The 24,305-nt window shown below is 45.3% G+C and overlaps 1 protein-coding gene across 2 annotated transcripts in view; it reads right to left on the bottom strand.

Moving 5' to 3' along the window:
• Positions 1-2,283: 2,283 nt before the first annotated feature.
• The window catches only part of CDC42EP2 (CDC42 effector protein 2), a 30,331-nt gene continuing 8,309 nt past the window's right edge, over positions 2,284-24,305 (bottom strand). Inside the window, exons 1-2 of one of the 2 annotated variants that reach the window (XM_040328644.1) lie at positions 13,174-13,257; positions 2,284-3,462 (exon numbers count right to left, since the gene is read on the bottom strand). In XM_040328644.1, coding sequence (XP_040184578.1) covers positions 2,876-3,403 — 528 coding nt within the window. In that variant the 5' untranslated portion in view covers positions 3,404-3,462; positions 13,174-13,257 and the 3' untranslated portion in view covers positions 2,284-2,875. Of the gene's footprint in view, positions 3,463-13,173; positions 13,258-24,305 lie in introns of those variants that run through there. The other variant, XM_040328643.1, reaches the window with a different exon arrangement.

The following is a 24,305-nucleotide window of genomic DNA, read 5'->3' as shown; positions in this document are numbered from 1 at the left end:
TATGGTGGAGTTGACCAGGAGCTGAAATGGAAGAATTGAAATACAGTTCTTTATCTGCATAACATTCATGAACTTCCCCCATACTATAACAAAATCAAACTGAATCGGTTTTGGACAGAATGGGCAAATGTGAAAACTGTTTGTCGTCTGAGTCTGCTAAACGGACGTTCAGAGGCAATTGGACACTTTTCTCAACTGCCCCTGAACTCTTACAATGTTATCCTATGTGTACATGTACACAGGTTCGTTTACTGACGTTTTTAGGCAGTTGCGTTTATAGGCCTTTTTTTTTATTTTTTTTTAAGGCAAAAAAATTGGTTCAGACGCCAAACGCTTCTAAACACGGTAACCCACGTTTTGTTTATAGGCGTTTTTCGTTTTTGTCCATTTAAAATATATATATATTTTTTGGAGACGCCTCTAAACGGAAATGTGGCAAAACGGACGTTTAAATATGGGTTACCATTTGTCAAGTTAAATCGTTCAGGAGCAGTTGTAAAAACATCCCATGTACATGAATTCATAGGGACATTAATTTTCTCTGTTTATCTTGGTGGCCTTTGGCACCAAGGGATAAAGTGATAGGAAATCCAGAAACGTACAGTTGTCAATGGAACAAGAATAGAGAGCGAGTCATCAAATAGGTATACCTGTTCTGTCTAAGAGGGGATTTCCCCTTACTTCCAAGAGACTTTTCTCTCACTTTCTGCAGCATCACTGGGAAAGAAGGTGAAAGTGAATATGTACCCCTTTGTCTGCTTAACAACAATGTAGCTTCACATTTTAAAGGAACCCGTGGGTCACAGGAGTGTACTATGTTCTGCACTCATGCGTTCCACAGCTAGAGTCCGCTGTCGGATGATGTCACTCAACCGGTCCAGACTCTGGAGAGATCCCAACTTTAATGTCAGGATCCACCCAGCTGCTTTAGCCTCTCAGTGCACCGCTGACACACTGAGTCAGGCACTTTTGCTCCCTGCACAGCCTGGCGCTCCAGTGAGCGCTGGAGGGGCAGAGCAGAGAGCCGATGACTGGCAGCTATCTGCTCACTGAAGAATGAGAACCAAGCAATCAACAGTCCCTTAAATCACTCAGATCTTGGTCTTAGAGGCTGTAGAGCAGGGATCCTCAAACTACGGCCCTCCAGCTGTTGCGGAACTACACATCCCATGAGGCATTGTAACACACTGACATTCACAGACATGACTAGGCATGATGGGAATTGTAGTTCCTGAACAACTGGAGGGCCATAGTTTGAAGACCCATGCTGTAGAGGGACAGATACAGCATTCGCCTAGGTGAGCATGTAGGTTTTTTTTTTTTTTTTTAAAGCCTCATACTTCTCTTTAAAGTGCTCATTCTAGCAAGGCATTAGATGTTGCTGTAGCAGAGCTGCTATAAAGAACTTTTATAGCTGGATAAATAATTTTGAAACCGCTCTGAAGAGGGAGGGGGGGTTAGTCTACAGCTGCAACATTGCCAAGTCTCCAATGTGGTTGAGAACAAATGTCAATTTGAGTCCACTAATAATTAAAAATGTACATGAGTGTCTCTGAAACAAAGAATTCTACTAGTGCATGGCCAAGCTTTTGGGCCAATCAATCTTTGAAGTGGTATTAACCCCCCCCCCCCCCCCCTATATAACAAATACAGCTTATCAATCATTAGATATGGTGGCATCTTTATTTTTTAGCCTTTTTTTCACTGCCTGTTTTACCCGATGATCTGGACAGCAGCTCCTGTATTAGAAAGCTTTCACTCTGTTTGAAGCATATGGGGCAGATTTGGACAGCAGCATTGTTAGTCTGAGGGTAGGGGGAGCAATAAATATTCTAGGAGATTTAAAGTACTTCAACAAATTGAAGCCACACTCCAGGCTATACTTTATAAGCATTTACAGTAACAGATTTTTTTTACGTTTGGCATAAAAGTTTTCCCATAAATAAAAGCTGATCATTGTAACCACGCCTGTCAATGTTAAACAGTTTGTCTCATTCCGGTAACTGCAAGAGATCTTGTTCTTTTGAAAAAACAACAGATTTAGTTGCCACAACACCAGATAAAAATAAAAATGAATGCAGCCATGATATAGAAGAATTGGTAAGCTGCAATATAATAAAGGTTTGCTTTGGGGATTAATACTGCTCAATCTATCAAATCAAGAGCCAAGACCTGCTGGGGGGCAGGTCAGTGCCAGAAGTTTTTTCACCTTAATGCACAGGGTTTGCAACCCCTTTAATGTTCACAAAAACATGAAAAAAGGTGACAATTTCAAACACAGTAGATGTTTTAATGCTTGTCATCTGTGTTTCATTTATTTGGGATTCAAAAATGAATACTCTGGAAATAAGAGGAAAAAAACATCTAAATCGTTTTTTGCATTTTCAAATAAGTCCCCCAAAATACATTTCATAGCTTAGCACAAATAAATGACATCCAACATTAAATATTGTTCTGTATTTGGTCCAATAAACAATTTACAGCTTTTGATCATAAAAAGAATAAAAGAAATAAAAAATAAAAATAAAGTGACATTTTCTGGCAAGAAGGCACTAAAGAATGACCCTGCTTAGTAACAAAGAAATCTGTATATGCTTTGAATAGTTAAGAATAGGGTGTACCACTCTATAGGTATAATGTAAATATTCCTTATGGAATGCTGTTTACTTCCAGTAAAGGTCCCAAAACTATACAGCGTGTAGATGCTCAGCATCAGTATATACAGTATAAACACTGTATAAATACTTATTAGGCAGCATTGGCTTGTTTGTGTCCACTTAGAAAACTAAGACATTTTGTAGTGTGTAAAACTAAAATACTTATAAAAAAATAGTTTTAGAATTTTTGATGTAGCCCAAAAGGTGCCCATCTGTCTTTACTCCTTTTTCATTATTTGCAGCACATCATCCAAGATGGAAGGCCCCAAATCCACATGTAGGGAAAGCAGAGAGCCGGCATGAGCAAGAAACCTTTCTTCCCTTCCCTCTGCTGTAAATCCTCCACAAGGAGCCATCTCTGTGATTGGGCTCCTACTTTTCTCTTCGAGATGAAGTCTTGGTGGCTTTGGTGGAGGAGCCTGCAGAAGGGAAAGTGCTTGTGGCTCGCCTATAGCAGGAAGTGAGATGGCGTTCTTTAGGATAGGAGATGACACCTCTGAATGGGAGAGCGGTGGGGTTGCATCAGGTGAAGAGGAGGTGGAGGATCCAGGATGCGATTGAGGCAGGAGATGGAATTTACCCTGCAGGAAGGAAACATCCCCAAAAACATCTCCTTCCCCACTGCCAATATGAATAGTGTGTCTAAAGTCTCCAAGAGGGGGACTGATCATATCTGGAGAAAGCACATCTCTTAGTTTTCCTTTACGGCTTCCTCTTTTCAGGTAGATGGGAGCTTTTGTAGACATCTTTGTAGTCTTTGTTTCTTGAGTGAATCAGGATTTTCTTTGTTTACATGGTATCAATTCTGTGACACAGGGAATAAATTAACAATTGTTTAGAATACACAGCATATTTACAACGTGAATAGACACATACTCATAATATTGTATAGAACAAATGCATGTACATTAGGGAAATGCTAGCCATTCACTACCTAATATTTTGTAGCGATACAAATGTGTCTGGATAGTGCTAAAAAAACAAAAAACACTAAGTGTCAAATCTTCAGTGACCATAAACAATATCTGCAAAGGTTAATTCACAAGGCCTCACACACCACAATACATGTCCTTATAAAAATAGGAAATAAAGGCGACTTGAGAGGCAACTTGCAAAATGACTTCTGTATTGAAGTCAATGCAAGTCGCCCAGAATCGCCCCCAAAGTAGTACACTGCAGGGTTTGACAAATTTGCTTGGAATCTAGGAGCCAGCTAAAAAAGTTAGGAGCCAGAAAACGCGCCCCGTCCCGACGAGCTTGCGCGCAGAAGCGAACACATACGTGAGCAGCGCCTGCATATGTAAACGGTGTTTAAACCACACATGTGAGGTATTAGTAGAGCGAGAGCAATAATTCTATTCCTAGACCTCCTCTGTAACTCAAAACATGCAACCTGTAGATTTTTTTAAACGTTGCCTATGAAGATTTTAAAGGGTAAAAGTTTGTCGGCATTCCACGAGCGGACGCAATTTTAAAGCGTGACATGTTGGGTATGAATTTACTCGGCGTAACATTATCTTTCATAATATAAAAAAAAATGGGGATAACTTTACTGTTTTATTTTTTAATTAAAAAAAAGTGTAATTTTTTCCCAAAAAAGTGCGCTTGTAAGACCGCTGCGCAAATACGGCGTGACAGAAAGTATTGCAACGATCGCCATTTTATTCTCTAGGGTGTTAGGATAAAAAATATATATAATGTTTGGGGGTTCTAATTAGAGGGAAGAAGATGGCAGTGAAAATAGTGAAAAATGACATTAGAATTGCTGTTTAACTTGTAATGCTTAACTTGTAATACCAACGGCCACCACCAGATGGCGCCAGCTTACACATCTGGTGGTAATAATTTGTAATACCAACGGCTCACCACCAGATGGCGCCAGCTCACAAAAAAAAACAAAAAAAAAACATTTTTTTTTTGCCCCCATTTCAAGCCAAGTCGCCAGGACCCCATTTCTAGTCGCCATGGCGACCTGGTGCCCGGGATTTGTCGAGCCCTGTCATACAGGAACCTTTTTCTAAGTCAGAGCGACTTGCGTCGCTCCTATTAGAACGGTTCCATTGACTACTGCGGACCGCGACTTGTCAGGCGGCTGAGTCGCCTGACAGGTCGCCCCTGTGTGAACCAGCTCTAATTGTTTGCAATCTTTTTTAGAACATACACAGAGCTGCACATGCACTGCTGGATTGCAGGTACTTGGAAGAGGATTGGGAATGGATAGCTTGGTCCGTTACAGAAAGTGGAATAATAAAGGGATCTATAAACAGAATCAACAAAAATAAATTATACCACATAGGAGGAGGTTAGCTTCTCCATAGGGACATTATTTTCTTTGCCCCTACTAGAAAAATGTCCCCTGTCCACCAATACACATATTCCCATTGTGGGACTTCCCAGTGAGGACACACATATTCCCAGCCTGACACAGCTTATAATCATTTTATCCAAAAGTAGAAAAATCTTTTGCTGGGGTTCCACGATAAAGTGGTTCAGTTTTGTATGATACGGTTTACCCTCAACAAACTTTTAGCACAGTGGGCTCAGTGTTTAGTTCACACTACCGCGACTTGGGATCCAACTTGTGCCGCCCAAGTCGCGCGACATGAGAAATTAAAGTGAATGAGAGCCGTTGTAAAGGTTCGTTTTTTATTTTCTAAATAGGTTCCTTTAAGCTAGTGCATTGTTGGTTCACTTACCTTTTCCTTCCATTTCCCTTTTAAATGTTTTTGTTCTTTGTCTGAATTTCTCACTTCCTGTTTCTCCTCAGTAAGCTTTCCACCATCATCCGAGTGGTGGAAAGTCAGTCAGAACAGCTTACTAAGGAGGAACAGGAAGAAAGAAATTCAGACAAAGAAAACAAAGAAAAAAAACATTTAGAAGGGAAATCGAATGAAAAAGGTAAGTGAACCAACAATGCACTAGCTTAAAAGGAACCTATTTAGAAAATAAAAAACCTTTACAACCCCTTTAATGCACACCGCTACTGAAGTTGCTCCGACTTCAGAAAAGGTTCCTGTACTACTTCAAGGCGACTCATACCCATTGATTTCAATGGAAGTTGCCACCAAAGTCAGATCAGTGTCTTAACTGAAGCAACTTTACAGGAAGAGAAAATAGTTTTCTCAGGCAAACCCCTCCCTCCCACAGAGCTGATTGTTTGATTGGCCACTGGCAAAGTCGCCTGTCCTGGAGGCGACTCGAAATTGCCTTGAAGCTGCCTTGCAAAGTCGTGCCAACTTTCATGTCGCTGTAGTGTGAAACAAACAAACATAAAACATTTTAAATACATTTTGAGGGACAGTGCTGTTGCAGTCACATTATATACCATGTTCAGCGGTCCACATAATACTAAAAAAACACAAAAAACTGCATTTTAACTGCAGATTCTGAATACCAAACTAAATTATATGTCTAAATAAGAACAATATTTTAAAATCCACAAAATAGGACATCTTGTGGAATTTTTGCTCATTCTCTGTACACAAAGATTTTCTTGCACAAATCCTTACAACCTGAGATTTGACCTAGACCTGAGGACAGATACCAACTATAAACACATACTGTAAACACACACTGCCTCTGACACTAAGCAGAGCTGCAAAGATCACCAATTCAGAAAAACAAAGCCATGCAAACCACACTGACAATTTGATAGTAAAGACACTGTAAACATACAAGTGCTGTGCAATGCCAGATAGTATCCATACCTTTTAATTTTGCTCTGAAACACAAATCTGCTGATTCAGTGAGAGGCTTGGTTAGGGCTGCTGAAATGCAGCCAACAAAGGATTCTGGGAAAGCTTCATTTATAGCTGCTGAATGAACATGACGGATTTGAGAGAGGAAGATATTCCAATACTCCAAAGAACAAACACCTGTCTAGTACAGATTTCATTTTAAATTGTAAATGAACAGAAACACACACGAAGATGACAATGTCATTACAAAGCCCCTCTCCAAAATATGGAAAGGGAATAAAAACTGGAATGACAAGCACTTTAGAAGGTGAAAACTAAATGGATTGCTCCTTTTTATTTTTCTCACACAAAAAGTGTATTGGGTCCCCGTAGACCAGGGGTGCCCAACCTTTTCAAGAGTGAGGGCCACTTAAGCAAATTGGTAACCAGTCGCGGGCCACAATGAGCGGAGGGTGCGGATGACAGGTCACGGCTACTCTATAGGCCCTCTGATCCGCCCAGGTGAAAGGGGATGAATTCCCTTCTGTTTTTCGGATTGGAGGTAGGCGGGCGTAAACGGACATCTTGACGCTCTATATCGGTGGATTGAGGGTCCCATTTGGTCGGGCTGATTGTGTTAAAAGAGCCCAAGACTGCTTTCACACTGATGTGCTGCGGTTTACTCACCCCGCGGGTGCAGCGTAGTGCACCTGTGTCTATCCTGCGGGTTAGCTGAACTTTGCCATCGACTCTTTGCCTGTGGCAAAAGCCGGCGCTGTAGAGGACGCATTGGCTTACGGGGCTCTGCCCCACAGCGGCTTTCTTCCTCCACCACCAGCTTCATTCACAACACTGATGCTGCGGTATGGCGGGCCGGAAACCTGAGATTTGGGCTTGACAACCCGCCATTCCAGAGCAGGAGGTCGCGGGCCACATGTGGCCCCCGGGCCACCACTGCCGTAGACCATCACAATCCACATCAGCGGTATGACTGCCCCTCAAAGGACCGGAGCTGTGTGCAGGGGTGCGCAACCACAACCTTGCATCCCTCTCCTACCTGGCCCGGTTCTAGTACCTCCCTTTCCAGGTGACTCTACTACTGAATTCACCTGTTGCTTTGCTGCTTATTAGCTGCACTTTGCCACAGACTTCTAATATATCCTGTAGGTGTAATGCACTTTCAGAAAGCAAACCAAACTCGCAGGTAATAGAATTCTATGGCTCAGTGCAGGTAACCCACGGGTGTACTGCTCTACACCTATGGATCAGTTGAAAGCAGCCCAGGAAACCACTGCAGAACACATATGCATATATATACAGGGCTGGTGCAAGGATTTTAGACACCCTAGGCGAAACCTCATTTTGCCGCCCCCTGGCTCAACCCCCAACCCCAGGAGGGGGAGGAGGAGAGGGGGGAGAAGGAGGAGAGGAGACGGGGAGGAGGAGAAGAGGAGGGGTGGGAAAGGAGGAGGAGGGGAGAGCAGGGGAGGGGGGAGAGGAGAGGGGGGAGGAGAGGTGGGGGGAGAGAGGAGGGGAGGGGGAAGAGAGGAGAGGGGGCAGAGGAGAGGAGAGGGGGAGAGGAGAGGGGGGAGAGGAGAGGGGGGGAGGAGAGGAGAGGGGGAGAGGAGAGGGGGAGAGGAGAGGGGGAGGAGAGGGGGAGAGGAGAGGGAGGAGAGAAGAGAGGAGAGGGGGGGGTGGGGGAGGGGAGAGAGGTGAGGAGAGGGGGAGAGGAGAGGGGGAGGGGTGAGGAGAGGGGGGAGAGGAGAGGGGGGAGAAGGGGAGACGAGAGGGGGAGAAGGGGGAGAGGGGAAGGGGGAGAGGGGGAAGAGAAGAGAGGAGAGGGGGAATAGGAGAGGGGAGATAGGAGAGGGGAGGGGAGAGGGGGCAGAAGGAGGAGGGGGAGAAGGAGGAGAGGGGAGAGGAGGAGGAGGAGGAGGAGGAGAAGAGGAGGGGTGGGGAAGGAGGAGGAGGGGAGAGGAGAGGGAGGAGAGTTGGGAGGATAGGGGAGGAGAGGAGGGGAGAAGAGAGGAGAGGGGGGAGAGGAGAGGGGGGAGAGAAGATAGAAGAGGGGGAGGGGGGAGGGGGGAGGAGAGAGAGAGAGAGAGAGAGAGAGAGAGAGAGAGAGAGAGAGAGAGAGAGAGAGAGAGAGAGAGAGAGAGAGAGAGAGAGAGAGAAGGGGGAGGAGAGGGAGGAGAGGGGGCAGACGAGAGGTGGCAGGGGGGAGTGAGGAGAGGGGGAGAAGGGGAGACAAGAGGGGAAGGATGAGAGAGGGGAGAGAAGAGAGGAGAGGGGCTATAGGAGAGAGGAGAGGGGGAGAGGAGAGGGAGAGAGGAGGCAGAGGAGAGGGGGGAGAGGAGAGGGGGCAGATGAGAGGTGGCAGGGGGGAGTGAGGAGAGGGGGAGGAGAGGAGAGGGGGGAGAGGAGAGGAGAAGGGGGAGAGAAGAGAGAAGGGGGAGAGAAGAGAGGAGAGGGGGGAGATAAGAGAGGAGAGGGGGGATAGGAGAGAGGAGAGGTGAGGTGGGGAGAGGGGGAGAGGAGAGAGAGAGAGGAGGGGGAGGAGAGAGAGGAGAGGGGGCAGAGGAGAGGGGGGAGAGGAGAGGTGGCAGGGGGGAGTGAGGAGAGGGGGAGGATGAGAGGAGAGGAGAGGGGGGAGAGGAGAGGAGAAGGGGGAGAGAAGAGAGAAGGGGGAGAGAGGAGAGGGGGAGAGGTGAGGTGGGGAGAGGGGGAGAGGAGAGAGAGAGGAGGGAGAGGAGAGGGGGGAGAGGAGAGGTGGCAGGGGGGAGTGAGGAGAGGGGGAGGATGAGAGGAGAGGGGGAGAGGAGAGGAGAAGGGGGAGAGAAGAGAGAAGGGGGAGAGAGGAGAGGGGGGAGAGGAGAGGGGGAGAGGTGAGGTGGGGAGAGGGGGGAGAGGAGAGAGAGAGAGAGAGGAGGGAGAGGAGAGGGGGGAGAGGTGAGGTGGGGAGAGGGGGAGAGGAGAGAGAGAGGAGAGAGAGAGGAGGGAGAGGAGAGGGGGCAGTGGAGAGGGGGGAGAGGAGAGGTGGCAGGGGGGAGTGAGGAGAGGGGGAGAAGGGGTGACGAGAGGGGGAGGATGAGAGGGGAGAGGAGGAGGAGAGGGACCCTTACATTCAGGCAATGTGCTTGTTACAATAATGACATCACACATGTCAGGAGTCTGAGTCTATACACTGTCTTATACAGTAATACAGTGTACTTCAAGTTTAGTCACTCACTGGGGCTCTGCTCTGCTGTCTGCATCCGATGACTCTGTCCAGCACAAATCCTGCCTCGATGCCTCCAGCTGTCACCAATCACCAACTTCTCCATTTGGCTATACTAGCATGTCCTGCATGTGAGCGACGCTGCCACTGTACACACAGGACAGGCGACAGAATACCGGGAGGGAGAGCTGGCCTCTACAAATGACGGTCACAGGGCTCAGGGGTCACATGACTAGACTCGGTATACGAGTCACAACTCTCAGTCCCTGAATCATGTATGGGCAGCGCTGGCAGTACTGGAAGAGACCAGAGACACAGTCAGGTCACTGATCTAATCATAGAGTCGCTTTTGTTCCGTCGGAAGACTCAGGACATATCCTCCAGCGCGGCGCTGCGCCTCTAATGATACTACGGTTGCCTGCCTGAGTACATGTAACATACTGCAGAGGCGCCGGGCAGCATCCCCTGCATTATACAGCACGGCACCCGTGACCCAACACTTACATAACACGGAGACAGGGAGTAGGGAAACCAGCGGCCGGGCGCTCTAGGCGGCAGTGCGCTCCCAGGCGGCTGCCTAATTCGCCTAGTGGTAGCGCCGGCCCTGTATATATACACTGTGATTCTAGTAATAAATGTACCTTTGATAACAGTATTCTATTCCATTCTAGAGCAGGAGGTAGCGTGCCACATCAGAGAGCTCCGCGGGCCACTGGTTGGGCGCCCCTGTACTACGTGATCTGATATACAGCAAGACAACAGGCTGGCCAAACATATCTAGATGATGCCATAACACAGAACACTGCCATTACAATGGGAGACTCACACAAACCATTCCAGTGTTAGATCAAACATGGGTATAGTGAAAAGTGCACAAGACATTTTGCAGCATTCCAACAATACCATGAATCTATATCATACTTGGAGCTGGCCTTCCACATCCCAAGCAGTTGATGTGTAAATAGGTCTCACCACTAGTAAAGATATGGTCTATAAGGCATACACTCACACAAGCTATATCCAAACTTTACTATTTCAGTTTTTTTCTGTGGTGAAGGTCTAGCTTCCTTTATGTTTTTATTGCTTTCTCTGTCCCTGTCTCAGCTTGCATTCTTTTCCCGATGACACCCAGCACAAAGCTGAGCTTCCCATTTCCCCTTCTTTGAATTTTTTTTTTCCATAAATCTCTTTAAAAAGTTTATGGTTTTGGTGATTATCACCAGTTCCTTAATAAATTATAGGAATATATGGGAAATACAAGCCAGAAAACTAAATTAAAAAAAAAAGATAGCTCACACTAATGAATGTTATAATATAAAAAAAAAAAAAAAGGATTGTGGGAGTTTATTTTTTTAAAGATTGCACAACCACAATAATAGACTGTATACAGATGCTTGTATCTTATTAAAACCGAGTCAGACGAGTTCTTTTATTCTAACACTAACAAAGCTGTCTATTTCTTGAATGGGTTTATTTAGTATGGTGGTGTTATAAGACATGAATAATAATAATAATAATAATAGGAATCCAACTCACCCTTCTCAAGCTTAACTATAATATAACCCCTAGTCCAACTGCTTATATCCCCACGGAAGACAGCCAAGGCCTACTCAGACTGCAAATGCTGTAGACATGATGCTATTATACACATTTCTGGGGGGCACACTGTGCAGGCACAGCCAACATGGAAGAAAACCAATCTGCAGCCCTATTCCTGGGGTAATTAGTTACCGTATATACATTTTTTTGTGCTGAAAATCCCCTCCCCTCCCCCCCCCCCGGCTTATACTCGAGTCCTCCTCTGCAGCCTAATCCCCCGGGGCTGTGATAAATTCAATCTAATCGGTGGCCATGCAGTGAAAGCAAGCGCCGCGTCCTCCTCTGTGATAGGCTAAACACTGACTCACTGCTGGGAAACCGAGTCAGTGTTCTGTCACGGAGGAGAACGATGAGGAGGCGGCGCTTGCTTACACTGCATGGCCGCCGATTAGATTGAATGTATCACAGTGCCGTGAGGTAAAAAGACTGCAGATGGGCATATGGTGAGCTAATATAGCGCATGTTCCAGCACAGTACTGGCCCTAACAAATTGCTTTTAAGGTTGGTATTAGAGGTCGATCGATATGGGTTTTTCTCTGGCCGATACCGATGCCGATATTTAGAATTTGGGGCGGCCGATGGCCGATATATGAAGCCGATTTTTGCGGCCGATATTTTAGGCCGATTTTTATTTTTTGGCAGGTGGCGCTAATTGGCACTGGCAGGTTGCACTGGATGGAACCAATTGGCAATAGCAGATGGCAACGATTGGCAGGTGGCACTGAATGGCACTGGCAGGTGGCACGTGGCACTAAGGTGACACTGGCAGGTGGCACTAATTGGCATGTGGCACTGGATGGCATTGGCAGGTGAAATTGGTTGGTACTGGCAGGTGGCACTAATTGGCAATAGTTAGCACTGGCAGATGGCACTGGATGGCAATAGTTAGCACTGGCAGGTGGCACTGGCACTGGATGGTATTGGCAGGTGGCACTGGATGGCGTTGCCACTGGCAGGTGGCACTGGATGGCGTTGGCAGGTGGCACTAGATGGCATTGGCAGGTGGCACTGGATGGTTGGCATTAGCAGATGGCACTGGCAGGTTTCACAGCACATAATGTAGCTGATAATGTGTGAAACTCTCTATACAGTTTCACATGGTGCTGCAGAGAGCAGAGAGAGGAGCTCAGATTCATTGTGATGTTGAAGGTGGGCGGGACCCAGGTTGGGCGGGACTCAGCTGTCCAACACCAGCCAATGGGATGAGATCATTGGCTGGATAGCTGCTGAGTCCCGCCCACCCCGGGTCCCGCCCACCTTCAACATCACAATGAATCTGATCTCCTCTCTCTCTGCAGCACCATGTGAACCTGTATGAAGAGAGAGTTTCACACATTATCAGCTACATTATGTGCTGTGAAACTGTGAGAGCAGAGAGAGAGGAGCTCAGATTCATTGTGATGTTGGAGGTGGGCGGGACCCGGGGTGGGCAGCTATCCAGCCAATGATCTCATCCCATTGGCTGGTGTTTGACAGCTGAGTCCCGCCCACCCCGACAGCTCCATTCTCTACCTCCTTAGTGTTTCACACACACGGCACTGCTCTGCAGACAGTGTGGAGAAGGGAGGGGGAACCCCATGTTCCTCATTCCTTCTCCACACTCTGCTGATGCAGATCTGCTAAATATCGGCCACATTTGGATAATAATCGGCCAATGCCGATTTCTCCAAAATGACTGAATATCGGCCCGATATATCGGTCGACCTCTAGTTGGTATATTAAAAGGAAAGACTTGCAGATTAATGTTGTGTTGGATACTTGCTGTGCTTACACCGTCTTTGCAAACAGAATTCCCTGTCCACCTTTATACCCCCTTTCCTGTGCTCAGTTGTTGCTTCTTCATCCTCTGCATTTGGCACCAAAAATCAGCTTTGTTAGCAACGAGGGGGCAGAACAGTAATGTCACTTCCTAGGTCAACTGTCTGCTAAGCCTGGGCATGGTCACTGGGGAGCAGGTCACACCCTACCTTATATCTGGAAGTGCCAGGTATTCTTAAATTTAAAAAATAAAACACTCTTTCACCTGGTCGTTGTTGCATCTTTGTCCTCCTAATCTCCTGCAGCCTCTTGGCATCCACTCTTTACATGGGCACAGCGACAGGAGATGATAATGCCGATCAAGGTACCTGTGGCATGCAGATGGGCACAGTGAGGCCGAGGCATGCATTATTGACCCTCTTTTCCAATTACAGTAGCTGCTGCATTTCTCACCCTAGGCTTCTACTCGAGTCAATACATTTTTCCCATTTTTTTTTGTGGTAAAAGTAGGTGTCTCAGCTTATATTCGGGTCGGCTTATACTCTAAAATATGCAGTATACTGAAAACTCCTAGCCCCCCCCCCCCCCGGAACACAGATAAGGCCTACTCAGACTGGGGATGCTAAAGACATGATCCTATTATACACATTTCTGGGGGCACACTGTGCAGGCAAAGCCAATAGTGTTGAACTGAAGACTAATTTGCAGCCCTTTTCCTGGGGTAAGTAAGCTGCTAGGATGGAGGGGATTCTTGTATAGTATAAAAAAAAAACACTAGGGCGAGTTAAGTCTCATACACATGATCAGATTTTCCTACAACAAATGTATGATAGCAGGGTTTTGTCGGATAATCCGACCGTTTGTACCCACAATCGGACAATGGTTGTCGGGAAAAACAAATAACACTTTGCATTCACTGAATGGATGCAGTGTCCTCTGACTGGATGAGGTGTAGAGGCGGGGCAGTGATGTCACCTGGGATTCCAGGGGCATCAGCCAAGCATGGTATATACATTGTTACATTTGTCCAAGCTGGATCTAAGTAAAATACACCATACCAAGAAAAGCAGTATAATGGCATTTCCCTCACAACAAGGTTTATAATCATACATAAGCCACTGCAAAGCCCTTTGATTCTCCCTGTGGGTACACAGGCACCCATACTAGGATAGTATATCAGACACATGTATATCAGGGGTAGTCGTCAGGGTGGATAATATAAAAAAAAAACAAAAAAAACCTCATTCAATTCAAGCTCTGCAAGCCAACTGAACATGCACTGCATTGATATATGCACACACATTTCACAGTAATCATGAGATAAAACAGGAATACTCCTCTATCCCATTGTTTTGCTCAAATCTATGTACACTTCTAATTATATAATCGGTTCCGACATCGCTGTTTTACTAACCTGACAGCTTATTATTCTACATAGGAAACCTTAATTTTGTTTGCAAAATTTGTTTTGCAGATTAGGAGCCCCAGTGGGACAGAGATTGCAGTTGCTCTTGAAAAATGTGGATTTAAATCAAGCCTTATTAGCGATTTAAATAAAATTCACCCTGGGGGTAGTGGAATGAGGAACATCAACTGCAGCACAGAAAATGAGTATGGCAGCAAAGGTTGTGCTGGGAGCAAAGAGAATGGAGAGTAGAGGCTAAACAGCAATGGGAGAAGAGGAGGCAGATGAGGAAAGGACTGGAGGAGAAGCGACATGGAAGCCGATTCTAGTGGTTGGGAAAGTGAAGAAATCCAAACGGACGATGGGAAATCAGATAAGCAGAGGAATCGTTAACACAGGCAGAAAATATGATAGGACTTCAGGGGAGGAGCAGTGAATACAGACAGGAAGCTTGTGCTGGGTACAGTGTGTGCGGATGTCCCTATCACTTCCTGTAAGTGGCCTTCCTCTAGTCAGGGGACTTCAGTAGAAAGTTCTCAAACCATGCTGCAATAGGCCTTAGATGCTTAGACCACATCACTCAGATCAGAGACCTAGTAGGTCACAGAATGTAACACTTAAAACATACCATGAGTGATGAAACCACAGACTAGGAGGGACACAAAGATGAAGGGGAGAAGTGAATAAGTAAAATACTAACAATGTATTACTAAACTGAAGATATTCCCATAAATCTGGTTTCACAATCAGAATTTGTTTACATTTACAAATCTTTTATATAAAATGTCATCTGGGTCATACATTACACATATAAGAATTTGGTGACATAAGCAGCACGCTAGGCTAGTTTGTACAGAAATTTGACTAACCATTCAATATTTATTTAAAAGCGGAGTTCCACCCAAAAATGGAACTTCCGCTCTTCGGAACCCTCCCCCCCCCTCTGGTGTCACATTTTTCACCTTTCAGAGTGGAGGGGGGGTGCAGATACCTGTCTAAGACAGGTATTTGCACCCACTTCCGGGAATTCACTACTGCGGCAGCCACGTCCCTACCCGCAGCCCCCGCTGTCTTCTGGGAAATGCACTGTTCCCAGGAGAAAGCGGGGACCAGTGACGGCGCACCACACTACTTGCGCATGCCCAGCAGGGAACCGGGCAGTGAAGCCGCAATGCTTCTTTTCTCGATTCACTCACCGAGGATGGTGGCGGGTGCCGTTGAGGGACGAGCGATTGCTCGTCCTCGGGTGCCGACATTGCGGGCGCGCTGGACAGGTAAGTGTCCATATTTTAAAAGCCAGCAGCTGCAGTATTTGTAGCTGCTGGCTTTAAAAAAAAAAAAAAAAAAATTGGCGGAACCTCTGCTTTAAGCTAAACATATATGGACTTTTTGAGAAGAAACGGTACAGAAAAGGTAAAAGAGGCCTCAGAGCAACATTCAGGTAAGTTCAAGAGCAGAAAAAGGACTAATTTAAGTAATTATAGACCTGTATTATCTTTGTCCTTAGTAAGATCTCAGGATTGCTCCCTTGCATGTTACACCAGTCACATGGTTTCTGCCAATGCCAAGGAATTTGGTATCAGGAGATGGAATAACTTTGCTTGACCTAAACCTGTCAGACTGGCTGAAGTTTCAAAACTAAAATTCCTCACTTAGGAAGAGCATTAAGAGCCCTTTTCACACTGCCAGCGCCCGAAAAAATGCTGGTAAAGCGCTGCTAGAACTAGCGTTTGAGCGCAAGCGGGTGCTTTTAAACCCTGCTAGTGGCAGAATAAAGGGTTAAACGTGCCGCTGCCAAAGCGCTTTGCAGGCACTTCCCATTGATTTCAATGGGAAGGGGCGCACAACACAAAGTGGCACATAATTGTTAAGTGGAAGGAAAATTATAAACGGTTCTCATTTTTTTTGTTGCAAATAAAATATGTGAAAAGCGTGGCGTGCATTTGCATCGAGCCCCCTTTACTCAGATATCCCTAACTAAAATCTAGTGGAACCAATTACCTTCAGAAGTCACCTAATTAGTAAATAGAGCGCACCTGTGTGTAATTTAATCTCAGTATAAATATAGCTGTTCTGTGAAGCCCTCAGAGGTTTGTTAGAGAACCTTAGTGAACAAACAGCATCATGAAGGCCAAGGAACACACCAGACAGATCTGAGATAAAGTTGTAGAGAAGTTTAAAGCAGGATTAGGAGAAATATATATATATATATATATATATATATAAAATTACCCCAAGCTTTGAAAGTCTCATGGAGCACTGTTCAATCCATCATCCGAAAATGGAAAGAGTATGGCGCAACTGCAAACCTACCAAGACATGGTCGTCCACCTAAACTGAACTGACAGGCCAGGCAAGGAGAGCATTAATCAAAGCAGCAGCCAAGAGGCCCATGGTAACTCTGGAGGAGCTGCAGAGATCCACAGCTGAGTTGGAAGAATCTGTCCACAGGACAACTATTAGTTGTGCACTCCACAAATCTGGCCTTTATGGAAGAGTGGCAAGAAGAAAGCCATTGTTGAAAGAAAGCCCTAAAGTCCCGTTTGCAGTTTGCGAGAAGCCATGTGGAGGACACAGCAAATGTGGTTTGATGAGAAGACCAAAACTGAACTTTTTGGCCTAGAAGCAAAACGCAATGTGTGGCAGAAAACTAACACTTCACATCACCCTGAACACATCATCCCCACCGTGAAACATGGTGGTGGCAGCATCATGTTGTGGGGATGCTCTTCTTCAGCAGGGACAGGGAAGCTGGTCAGAGTTGATGGAAAGATGAATGGAGCCAAACTACAGGGCAATCTTAGAAGAGATATATTAAGAAAAACTGCGCTAGAAGACCTAATAGCAAGCTGCAACACGAAGTGGGATACACACAAATACAATGGAAATACATTTTGCGCTCTAATTAAATTAAATAGTGAATATCTAACACAAAAACACACCATATAAAAATATATCCACACAGATGTGAATGTAGTGAATAATTCTAAGAATAAAAATTGAATGTCCAAGCAGTAATGCTTAAAAATACAATATAAATATATGGCTTCAAAATAAAGTGAAAAAAAAAATAGTCCTGTGAAAAAGATCCTGTAAGGAAAAATTTCAAGTGTATCCAGAGTACAAGTTCTTTTGCAAGAAGAAACTCAGGTGAAAGGGTGACTCAATATGTGAATCTATGGATCTTCATGTGACTCATTAGACAAACACCATGAATCCAACACCGACAAAAATGTGCACCTACCAGCTGCACAGACTAATAAGCCTGTAGCCATCACCCAGCCATTGTCTTTTCCTCTCACAGCCCAGCAATCCTTCTCCACCAGCCCGTGCCCAGGACCATGTCAGAATAGTGACGAAATGCATCGGGAGGAGTGACATGCTGAGTTCACCGTGCGATACGTCCCGTTGTTAGCTTGCATGGACATGTGTACTGCAGCCAGCCGTATTAATAAACCAATATTGTATTTTTATGCCTTGTTGGCAATTTGGTTTTTATAATAAACAGACCCAACGGGTTTTACCTAGGGAGATTTTTGCATGTCGTTTTTTCTGAGACACAATACTATCTCCGAGCCATTAATGAGCTGGTGGAGAAGGATTTCTGGGCTATGACCCTGCTCAGTCGGACCTGCTGGTGGAGAGATTGGATTAACCGTTGGAACAACCGAGAGGAAAAAGACCCTGGCTGGGTGATGGCTACAGGCTTATTGGTCTGTGCAGCTGGTAAGCGCACATTTTTGTCAGTGGTGGATTCATGGTGTTTGTCTAATGAGTCACATGAAGATCCATAGATTCACATATTGAGTCACCCTTTCACCTGAGTTTCTTCTTGCAAAAGAACTTGTACTCTGGATGCACTTGAAATTTATCCTTACAGGATCTTTTTCACTTGTTTATTTTGGAGCCCTATATTTATATTGTATTTTTAAGCATTACTACTTGGACATTCAGGGCCAGATTCACAGTGAGAGTACGCCGGCGAATCTACTGATACGCCGGCGTACTTTCAAATTTGCCGCGTTGTATCTTTATTTTGAATTCTCAAACAAAGATACGACGGCATTTGGATACGTACGGCTTCGTATCTTAGGATGCAACACTTCGGCGCCCGCTGGGTGGAGTTCGCGTCGCTTTCCGCGGCGGGTATGCCAATTAGCTGTTTATGGCGATCCACGAAGCTACGCGCGCTCGTCGCATTCTCTTACGCCGGCTTTTCCCGCCGTAAAGTTACGGATGCTATTTCAATGTCTTATATTTAGACTAGCCATGTTAAAGTATGGCCGTCGTTCCCGTGTCGAATTTTGAAAAAAAAAAATTGCATAAGTTGTATGGGAATAGGAAAGGACGTAACGCACGTCGCCGTTCAAAAAAATTGCATCGGTGGCGCATCGTCATTTCGCGCAAAGCACGGCGGGAAATTACAAAACGGAGCATGCGCAGTATGTTCGGCGCGGGAACGCGTCTAATTTAAATTATACACGCCCCATTTGAATTAGGCGGGCTTGCGCCGGACGCATTTACGTTACGCCGCTGCAAGTTTACAGGCAAGTGCTTTGTGAATCAAGCACTTGCGCTGAAAACTTGCGGCGGTGTAACGTAATTGGGATACGTTACGCCGCCGGAATTCTACGTGAATCTGGTCCTCAATTTTTATTCCTAGAATTATTCACTATATTCACATTTGTGGGTATATATTTTTATATGGTGTGTTTGTGTGTTAAGTATTCACTATTTAATTTAAATAATTAGAGCGCAACTATCATTTATTTCTCATCTTAGAAGAGAACCTCTTAAGAGTCTACAAACGACTTGAGACTGGGGCAGAGGTTCACCTTTCAGCAGGACAAGGACCCTAAACAATGGAATGGTTTTAGATTAGAGCTGCACGATTCTGGCTAAAATGAGAATCACAATTTTTTGGCTTAGAATAAAGAATACGATTCTCGCGGTGTGACATCTTCTTTCACATTATACAAAAATTAAAAAAAAAAAAAAAATCGGGCTAACTTTGCCGTTTTTTATTTTTAATTCATTAAAAAGTGTTTTTTTTTATTTTTTATTGCATTTGAAAAACCGCAACAGCCACCATTTTATTCTCTAGGGTCTCTGCTAAAAAAAAGAAAAAAAAATAGATATCATGTTTGGGTGTTCCATGTAATTTTCTAGCAGAAAATAATGATTTTTTTTACTTGTAAGCAACAAATGTCAAAAAAAGGTTTGGTCTTTAAATGGTTAAACTTCCTTCATCTACACTCCCGAGTTCTTTCCATTGATAAAAGAATTAAGCCCAGGTTCACACTGGGTGCGATTTCCTTCGATTTGAGATGCGATTTCACATGTGAAATCGCATCTCAAATCGGCGGCATTTGCCGCCAATGACACCGTCCTAATCGGTGTGACGCCGCATCTGCGGCGCTGCACCGATTTCAAAAAGTAGTTCCTGTACTACTTTTTGCGATTTCGGGCCGCGATTTACATAGACATCTGTGCAGTAATCTGCACAGATGTCTCTTAAATCGCGGCCGAAATCGGGACTGCCGGCGGGAGTGAAATCGTGCGAGTTCAGCTGAACTCGCACGGCTTCACTCCCGCAGCCCAGTGTGAACCAGGGCTCAGCCCTGGTTCACACTGGGTACGATTTGGAACGATTTGAGATGCGATTTGACATGTCAAATCGGCGGCAATTGTCGGCAATGGCACTGTCCTAATCAGTGCGACGCCGCATCTGCGATTTCAAAAAGTAGTTCCTGTACTACTTTTTGCGATTTCGGGCCGCGATTTACATTAAATTGCGTCCGAAATCGCGGTAAAATCGTGCATTTTACCGCGATTTTGAATTCGCAGCAGTGTGAACGCAGGCTAAAAGATACTTTCTTTCCACTTATTCGCCTGTTGTATTAAAACGTGGCAGGCTACCTGGATTTTGTTTATCCAGCTGTGAGAACTCTCTGCACTTGTTGGAGAACAGCGACATGCTGTTTTGCAAATCTGGGAAAAAGAACACGATTTCGATTCTTCACGATTAATCGTGCAGCTCTAGTTTAAATCAAAGCATATTTATGTTTAAGGCTACTTTCTCACTGAGTAGAGCCGGCAGTAAAAAATTTTTAGCTGTGCTTCACCGTTGTTTTTGCGGTGCTCTTCTGACACTAGCGGCCGAAAAAGGGTTAAAACCACCCGCAAAGTGCCATTTTAATGGGCAGGGAGGCTTTAGGAGCAGTGTATACACTGCTTCTACAGTGCTGCAAAGATGCGGCTAGCAAGACTTTTTTTTACCACTTGGAAACGCTTATGCCACTTACAGCTTCTAAAAGCCTGTGTATGCTTGGACACAGAATAACACGGAGAGGAGTTTTAACCACCTCAATACCGGGCCCTATTCTGGCACTTCTCACCTTCATGTAAAAATCCAATTTTTTTTGCTCGAAAATTACTTAGAACCCCCCAAACAAAATGTATATGTGTATATATATATATATATATATATATATATTAGCAGACACCCTAGGGAATAAAGTGGCGGCCATTGCAACCTTTTATCTCGCATGGTATTTGCGCAATCATTTTTCAAGCGCCTTTTTTTGGGGGGGGGGGGGGGAACGGTTTCATGAATTAAAAAACAAAACAGTAAAGTTAGCCCAATTGTTTTGTAAAATATGAAAGATGTTACGCCGAGTAAATAAATAGATACCCAACTTGTCACGCTTGAAAATTGCGCACACTCATGGAAAGGCGCCAAACATCGGTTCCTTAAAAATCTACATAGGCGACGCTTTAATTTTTTTTACAGGTTATCAGTTTAGAGTTACAGAGGGGGTCTAGTGCTACATATGTGGGCGGGACTTGCGTGTGTGTGTTCGCTTCTGAGCGCAAGCTATTGGGGACAGGGACATTTTTTTTTACATAATTTTTTTTACATTTTTTTCAGCACCTTTATTCCTATTACAAGTAGGGTTGTTCCGATACTGATACTAGTATCGGCATCAATACCGAGCATTTGTGTGAGTACTTGTACTCACGCAAATGCTGCCGTTGCCTAATCCAATACCTGTAAGGGGGGGAAGGCGGCGAGCAGCAGGAAGTCTGTGGGCGGAGTCTGTGGGCAGAGCGAGCTAGCAGGTGAGCTGGCTGGGGGAAAGGGGGCAGCCACAGCCATCATCCACTGGTGACTGGAGCCGTCACATTTACTGTGTTGCCGCTGTAAAGTCAGTGTCCCGATGTGCATCTTGGTACACCCTGCACTCGACCACATTAAGCCAGCAGCGGACATCTTGTTACACCCATCCCATATAGTGCGGGCTGGGTGTAACAAGATGTCCGCTGCTGCTTTTATGCGGCCAAGTGCAGGGTGTAGCAAGATGGGCGTCGCAGGCAGCATAGAAAAAAAGTTTACGTTCCTTTCATGTAATTTAGTTCAGTGCCTGCCCATAAGTGCCAGCCATCTGTCAGTGCCCATCCATCAGAACCAGCTATCCATCAGTGGGTGCCAGCCATCAGTGTGCCGCCTATCAGTGCCATCTTTCAGTGCTTGCCACCCATCAGTGCCAACTTTCAGTGTGTGCCACCTATCAGTGCCATCTTTCAGTGCCTCACATGACATTAAAAAAAAAAAAAAAAAAATTGTATCAATAAATCGGTATCGGCGAGTACTTGAAAAAGAGTATCGGTACTTGTACTCGGTCTTAAAAAAGTGGTATCGGGACAACCCCAATTACAAGGAATGTAAACAATCCCTTGTAATGGGAATCAATGTGACAGGTCCCCTTTATGGAGAGATGCAGGGGTCAATAAGACCCTGCATCTCTCTTCCTCCAGGCTGGAGAGCATGAGATCGTGAAAAAAATAAATCACTAATCTTATGCCAACAGCCGCGATTGCAGCTTTGTTTACTGCCGGGTACCCAGGCGTGACGTCATAACATCACGCCCAGACCACCGGCGGTCACAGAGATGACGGTCACCGTAAATGTCTATCGTTGTGAGCGGGCCGATTCGGTCTCCGGGCCCCCCCGATGGGACGGGAGAGCCCGGAGAAGCACCGGATGGCGGCGGGAGGATGTCCCCTCCCGCTGCCTATAAGAACAATCAAACGGCGGAACTGCCGCTATGATCGTTCTTATGGTGTGCAGAATCGCTGGCTGAAAAGAAGGATATCCGAATGATGCCTGTAGCTGCAGGCATCATTCAGATATCCCCACCTCAATACCAGGACATCATATAATGGCATGTGGTATTGAAGTGGTTAACCTGCAAAAAAAATAAAAATAAATAAAGTCTGAGGCCGCTAAAGGCAGCTGTAAAAAAAACACCCTGTTTGCACAAGGCCTAAAAATGTCCAGCAACTATGGAGCCTTGTGTCTCGTACACTGCTGCTCCTAAAAAACGCAAATTTAGAAGCTTTTGGCTTTTTTGCCAAAGCCCCTGAACTCAACTCAATAAAAGCCTGTGTCCGTGTACACATAGGCTTTTATCAGAGTTCAGGAGCCGTTAAACATCCCTCTCCTGAATGCAGAAAAAACACGTTCAGGAGAACAGGAACGCCTTGTCAAGTAAAAGCAAACGCAGAAAAATCGCAGTACCACATTTTTCTGCCACGTTTAGCATTTTCCTGCTGCCAGGAGAGTTACGTTTGGGGTGGCCAGTGTACATGTAGCCAGACAGAAAAATGTGAACACCCTCCCCACCCCCCTGGTAGCTGCTGTACTTGCCTCCATGGTTCCGGAGCGGTCAGAATCCCCACAGCTATTTCAGCAGTCTGAGGATTTGAAATCCGCACTCTTCTCTTCTTCTCAGAAATCATGTACAGTGTTAGTTCACCTTTATATTTTTTTACGTAACGTGAATTCTTTAAATCAGGGGTCTCCAAACTTTCTAAACAAAGGGCCAGTTTACAGTCTTTCAAGCTTTGGGGGGGGCCAGACTTTGGTCAGTAAGAGTAGAAAATGGACAGGAGTCAGGGGGAGAAAACAATGCCCCATTGTAGGCGTCAATGTGAGGAATAGTGCGCCATCATTGGTATCAATGGGAGGAATAGTGCGCCATCATTGGAATCAATGGGAGGAATAGTGCGCCATCATTGGAATCAATGGGAGGAATAGTGTGCCATCATTGGTATCAATGGGAGGAATAGTGTGCCATCATTGGTATCAATGGGAGGAATAGTGCGCCATCATTGGTATCAATGGGAGGAATAGTGCGCCATCATTGGTATCAATGGGAGGAATAGTGCGCCATCATTGGTATCAATGGGAGGAATAGTGCGCCATCATTGGTATCAATGGGAGGAATAGTGCGCCATCATTGGTATCAATGGGAGGAATAGTGCGCCATCATTGGTATCAATGGGAGGAATAGTGTCCCATCATTGGTATCAGTGGGAGGAATAGAGCTCCATCATTGGTATCAATGGGAGGAATAGTGTCCCATCATTGGTATCAATGGGAGGAATAGTGTGCCATCATTGGTATCAATGGGAGGAATAGTGTGCCATCATTGGTATCAATGGGAGGAATAGTGCGCCATCATTGGTATCAATGGGAGGAATAGTGCGCCATCATTGGTATCAATGGGAGGAATAGTGCGCAATCATTGGTATCAATGGGAGGAATAGTGCGCAATCATTGGTATCAATGGGAGGAATAGTGTCCCATCATTGGTATCAGTGGGAGGAATAGAGCTCCATCATTGGTATCAATGGGGGGAATAGTGTCCCATCATTGGTATCAATGGGAAGAATAGTGTGCCATCATTGGTATCAATGGGAGGAATAGTGTCCCATCATTGGTATCAATGGGAGGAATAGTGTCCCATCATTGGTATCAATGGGAGGAATAGTGTCCCATCATTGGTATCAATGGGAGGAATAGTGTCCCATCATTGGTATCAATGGGAGGAATAGTGCGCCATCATTGGCATCAGTGGGAGGAATAGTGTCCCATCATTGGTATCAATGGGAGGAATAGTGTCCCATCATTGGTATCAATGGGAGGA

Source organism: Rana temporaria, chromosome 11 (genome assembly GCF_905171775.1).
Source record: "Rana temporaria chromosome 11, aRanTem1.1, whole genome shotgun sequence".
NCBI lineage: Eukaryota > Metazoa > Chordata > Amphibia > Anura > Ranidae > Rana > Rana temporaria.
Note: the sequence above shows the minus strand (reverse complement) of the source record. Positions and strands in the feature narration are given on the sequence as shown.